Source organism: Callorhinchus milii, unplaced genomic scaffold (assembly GCF_018977255.1).
Source record: "Callorhinchus milii isolate IMCB2004 unplaced genomic scaffold, IMCB_Cmil_1.0 Scaffold11, whole genome shotgun sequence".
Taxonomy (NCBI): Eukaryota; Metazoa; Chordata; class Chondrichthyes; order Chimaeriformes; family Callorhinchidae; genus Callorhinchus; species Callorhinchus milii.
Genome location: NW_024704752.1, coordinates 18,464,128 through 18,470,127, shown reverse-complemented (window position 1 = coordinate 18,470,127; position 6,000 = coordinate 18,464,128). Strand labels below are relative to the sequence as shown.

Here is a 6,000-nt window from a genome sequence, read left to right as displayed (position 1 = left end):
TCCCCCTCCCTCTCTCCCCCCACCCCCCCCCCCCCCTCCCTCTCCCCCCCTCCCCCTCCCCCCCTCTCCCCCCTTTCCCACACTCCCTACAGGAGGGCGGAGTGGTGGCAAAGCCTCGGACGAGGTCTAAAGTTCCTCCACCACTCAGCCCCGGTCCCGGGCGGTCGGGTCACAGCACCGGCGCTACGATGCGGCACTGCTCACCCTGAACCGCGGAGAGAGAGAGAGAGAGAGAGGGGAGAGACCCGGAGAGAGAGAGGAGAGGGGAGGAGGAGAGAAGAGAGGAGGAGAGGAGAGAGAGAAGGAGGAGAGACAGAGAGAGAGAGAGAGGAGAGAGAGGGGAGACCCAGAGAGAGAGAGAGAGGAGAGGAGGAGAGGAGAGAGAGAAGGAGGAGAGACAGAGAGAGAGAAGGAGAGGGAGAGAGGAGAGAAGGAGACAGTGGAGGAGGAGAGGAGGACACATCTCCTGGTTCGGGAGTCAGAGTGTCGGAGTGTGTGTGGTCTCCGGGGGGTGTCCGGGGGGTGTCCGGGGGTCCGGGGGGTGTCCGGGGGTCCGGGGGGTGTCCGGGGGTCCGGGGGGTGTCCGGGGGTCCGGGGGGTGTCCGGGGGTCCGGAGGGTGTCCGGGGGTCCCGGGGGGGGTCCCGGGATGGGCGGCAGCGGCTGCTCCCGGAGGCAGAAGCGGATCTTCCAGACGCTGCTGTTGCTGACGGCGCTGTTCGGGTTTCTCTACGGTTCGCTGCTCTACTATGAGATACACAACCGACTGCGGAGGGCGGAGAGCGCCGCCTCCAAACACCAACAGCACCAGGAAGCCCTGTCAGCACAGCTCCAAGGTACCCCCTCACCCCCTCACACACCCCCTCACACACCCCCACACACACACCCTCACACACACCCTCACACACACCCTCACACACCCCCTCACACACACACCCCCCCACACACACACACACACACCCTCACACACACACACACACCACCAGGAAGCCCTGTCAGCACAGCTCCAAGGTACCCCCTCACACACACACCCTCACACACACCCTCACACACACCCTCACACCACCAGGAAGCCCTGTCAGCACAGCTCCAAGGTACCCCCTCACCCCACACACACCCCCTCACACACACCCTCACACACACCCTCACACACACCCACACACACACCCTCACACACACACACATACCCCCTCACACACACACACACACACCCTCACACACCCCCACACACCCTCACACACCCCCACACACCCTCACACACACCCTCACACACACCCTCACACACACACACACACCCTCACACACACCCTCACACACCCCCTCACACACCCCCTCACACACCCCCTCACACACCCCCTCACACACCCCCTCACCCCCACACCCCCTCACACACCCCCTCACACACCCCCTCACACACCCCCTCACACACACACACACACACACACACCACCAGGAAGCCCTGTCAGCACAGCTCCAAGGTACCCCCTCACCCCCACACACCCTCACACACACCCTCACACACCCCCTCACACACCCCCTCACACACCCACACACACCCACACACACACCCCCTCACACACCCCCACACACCCCCACACACCCCCACACACACCCTCACACACACCCCTCACACACACCCCCTCACACCACACACACACACCCTCACACACACCCTCACACACCCCCTCACACACACCCTCACACACACCCTCACACACCCCCTCACACACACACACACACCCCCTCACACACACCCCCTCACACACACACCCTCACACACCCTCACACACCCCCACACACCCCCACACACCCCACACACCCTCACACACACACCCTCACACACACACACACACACCCCCTCACCCCCACACCCCCTCACACACCCCCTCACACACACCCACACACACACCCTCACACACACCCTCACACACACCCACACACACCCACACACCCCCTCACACACCCCCTCACACACCCCCTCACACACCCCCTCACACACCCCCTCACACACCCCCTCACACACCCCCTCACACACCCCCTCACACACCCCCTCACACACCCACACACACACCCACACACACACCCACACACACCCACACACACACCCACACACACCCCCTCACACACACACACACACCACCAGGAAGCCCTGTCAGCACAGCTCCAAGGTACCCCCTCACCCCCACACCCCCTCACACACACACACACACACACACACACCCTCACACACCCTCACACACACACCCTCACACACCCTCACCCCCACACCCCCTCACACACACCCACACACACACACCCTCACACACACACACACCCTCACACACACACACACACACCACCAGGAAGCCCTGTCAGCACAGCTCCAAGGTACCCCCTCACACACACCCTCACACACCCCCTCACACACCCCCTCACACACACCCACACACACACACACCCTCACACACACACACACCCTCACTCACACACACACACCACTAGGAAGCTCTGTCAGCCCAGCTCCAAGGTACCCACACCCCCACACCCCCCCCACACCCACACACACACCCACACACACACCACCAGGAGGCTCTGTCAGCCCAGCTCCAAGGTACTGCCCCCACACACACCCCCCCACACCACCGGCCTGCTCTGGGTATGTGAGTGTGAGTGAGTGAGTGTGTGTGTGTGTGTGTGTGTGTGTGAGTGTGTGTGTGTGTGTGTGTGTGTGTGAGTGTGTGTGTGTGTGTGTGTGTGTGTGAGTGAGTGAGTGAGTGTGTGTGTGTGTGTTTGGGTGTGTGTGTGTGTTTGGGGTGTGTGTGTGTGTTTGGGTGTGTGTTTGGGGTGTGTGTGGGTGTGTGTTTGGGGTGTGTGTGGGTGTGTGTTTGGGGTGTGTGTTTGGGGTGTGTGTTTGGGGTGTGTGTTTGGGGGTGCGTGTGTGTGTTTGGGGGTGCGTGTGTGTGTTTGGGGGTGCGTGTGTGTGTTTGGGGGTGCGTGTGTGTGTTTGGGGGTGCGTGTGTGTGTTTGGGGGTGCGTGTGTGTGTTTGGGGGTGCGTGTGTGTGTTTGGGGGTGCGTGTGTGTGTTTGGGGGTGCGTGTGTGTGTTTAGGGGTGTGTGTGTGTGTTTGGGGGTGCGTGTGTGTGTTTGGGGGTGCGTGTGCGTGTTTGGGGGTGCGTGTGTGTGTTTGGGGGTGCGTGTGTGTGTTTGGGGGTGCGTGTGTGTGTTTGGGGGTGCGTGTGTGTGTTTGGGGGTGCGTGTGCGTGTTTGGGGGTGCGTGTGTGTGTTTGGGGGTGCGTGTGTGTGTGTGTGATTTTATTGCAGAACAGACATCGTTGTAACAACCCCTTAGTATCACTGTGCAATAAATACTGTAATGTTCACCCACCCAAAACGTGCAGTTTTTCCCACTCAATCGGTGCGCACTGTAGATTTCTAACTGTACTGTATGGAGAGAGGGCGAGAGCCGGGATTCGCTTCCGCAATAAAGTCCTTAGGAGGTTCCCATACAACTCGTGAAAGTATTTTATATATTGTTTTAAAAGAAACTCCAGGGATGTGTTCCGCAATATTCACTCCACTCTGCGGTAGATTCTGTGAAGCGCTTTGAGACGTCTCGAAGACGCGATGAGGCGCTGTAACGCATGCAAGGATTATTATTATTGTTATTTACAGTGCGCGACGGTGTGGTTCCTCACATGGAAACCGCGCTCAGACTCGTGACTTTTTCTTTTACGTTTTTAAAATATCTGCTGTATCCGTCTGCGTTACCTATTCCAGGCTCTTGACTTCATTTCTGTTCAGTATCAGATCGCAGTGTCCGTGCAAATATACTTGTCGGGGGCAGAGTCTGTCGAGGGAGGAGAGTAAATATTGGCGGTTCAAAAGGGGTGAATAAAGTGAACCGCCCCCTCCACTCACACCCACACACTGACGCACCCGCACCACAGCCCTCCCCCCTTCTAAACGTTGCGGTCTTGAAGTATAAATCATGTCACCTCCTGTCCTTGTGTCTGTATTGATAAAACTCTCCATTTGAGCCTTGCTGGGAGCGATTGCGTTTCCGTGTCAGTTTTGGGCTGAAATTGACATAACGAGCGACTCAAAAGTGTAAGAGATGGACAAGTCATCCATCGCCCGCGAATACTGTGTGCGGTTTCTTTTGGATTGTGCGGATCGCTTTTCCGGGGGTAGTAACCCCTTCCAAACGAAGCGAAACAATACTGTTTTGGTCCCTCAATCCACGACGGTTCTTGGGACGCTGCTGTGCACAATCGGCCGCCGCGTATCGCCCGCAACATACGCAGTCAACTCACTTTGCGCTGTATCCCGTGAAGCGCTTTGAGACGCCTCGAAGACGTGATCAGGCGCCGTATCGAATGCGAGGATTATTATTATTATTTCCTGCAGCAATCTTGTGATCAATGAATACGTGTTAAAACTTTTACTCTCTCTCTTCCCCCCTCCCTCTCTCTCTCTCTCTCTTTCCCCTTCAGTATTCAATGTGTTTACAGATCTGCTGTCCTTTTTAATGAAGTTTTACAAGTGATTTAATCATGTGATTCAAGTTACCAATCCTAGTACTAAAAGATCAAATGATTACCACTGTGTATTTTTTCATTAGTCTCTCCCCCCCCCCCCCCCCCCCCCCCCCCCCCCCCCCACTAAACTACTTACTGTGCGGTAGTTTTTCCATTTAACTCGATGGCCTTCATTGTCTCAAACTGTAGTTTTTCCCCACAGCCGCGAGTTATTTGAAGTCCTGACTGTTACATGCTTATTTCCAAATGTTTCCAAAATTCATTGCAGCAAGTTATGTTTAAACAAAGCGATTGCCAGACTGCAACATCTGCCCAGTCTGGCCCCTTCATACTTTACGGAAAGAGTTAAATTTCGGCTTGGGTTTAAGTTGTGGTATAGCATCTCGTTTGATGATGATCTGGGCCTGAATCTCCGGCAAATGCAGCCCCGAATATCTTCCTATTCTCCACACGTCCCATCTCTCGTATTAATAGGTGTGAGTGCATAGTTGAATGTTCCATCCTTCATGTAGATAACACGTTTCGTCCACAAAATATACAGTCAGTTCACTTTACGGTATTTTTTGAGAAGCGCTTTGAGACATCTCGAAGATGTGATAAGGCTCTATATCAAATACAAAGATTATTATTATTACTTTTTTCAAACCAAATCCTTTTGCAGGAGGTTGCGAGATTGCGACGTACTGACGGTAGATATACTCAAGATTTTTGGCCTTTGAAACCTTTTTGAGTGATTTTTTTTTTGAAACCTCGAATTATTGGAAATGGAGCCCAGAAAGAGAGAGAGAGAGAGAGAGAGAGAGGCAAAGAATATTACCGCAAAGTGCCATCCTTCAACAGCAAATTATTGACACTGAAGCCGCTTCCAGTATCTAGTTCTTAGCCGTAATTTACTTTATTGCTTAATCCTAAGAGTGAAGTGGATTTGGCAGCATGCATTTACCACCTCACTGTCAGCAGACATTAGTTGCATTGAAAAAAGACCTTGAGAACACATGTTACCAACACACTGCCAGCTGCTGGGAAGTGGTGTGTGTGTGTAAAAAAAATAGAGGTTGCGTGGACTTGACGTGTACAGTATTGATTTACTCTGGAGTCTTAGTGTCAACACAATCCCTCCATTGTAATCGGTCGGGGAAGAAATGTGAAATGTCACAGTTTCTTCCCTTTTCCGGTTTCTTTTCAGGGAAGAGAATGTGGCCCCGACACGAGGCCCCTTTGGGCTCCAGTTGCTGCCAAAGATCAGGGCAATTTGACAATTTTATGGTAAGGATCAAAGTGGAGGACCTCAAGTTGCCTTCTGTGCACTTGGGAGGCTTCTGTCCTGGGAGTGAGCGCATGATGCGGAGGTGAATGTCCCCTGCGGATGGCGAGGTGTCCTGTGGACTGATTTGAGGCTGAGTAACAATTACCCACTAACCAGTCAGCTCAGGGGTGACTGGTTTCCATTTTAATGGGAGATGAAAAGTGAAGCCATTTCATGTG

General features: G+C 54.4%; 1 protein-coding gene across 4 annotated transcripts in view; it reads left to right on the top strand.

Moving 5' to 3' along the window:
• The first annotated feature begins 603 nt into the window (after positions 1-603).
• Positions 604-6,000, top strand: part of golim4a (golgi integral membrane protein 4a) — a 40,649-nt gene continuing 35,252 nt past the window's right edge. For 2 of the 4 annotated variants that reach the window (XM_042339058.1, XM_042339055.1), the window contains exon 1: positions 605-834. In XM_042339058.1, the coding sequence (XP_042194992.1) occupies positions 648-834 (187 nt within the window). In that variant the 5' untranslated portion in view covers positions 605-647. Of the gene's footprint in view, positions 835-6,000 lie in introns of all 4 variants that reach the window. The other 2 variants (XM_042339056.1, XM_042339057.1) reach the window with 2 other exon arrangements.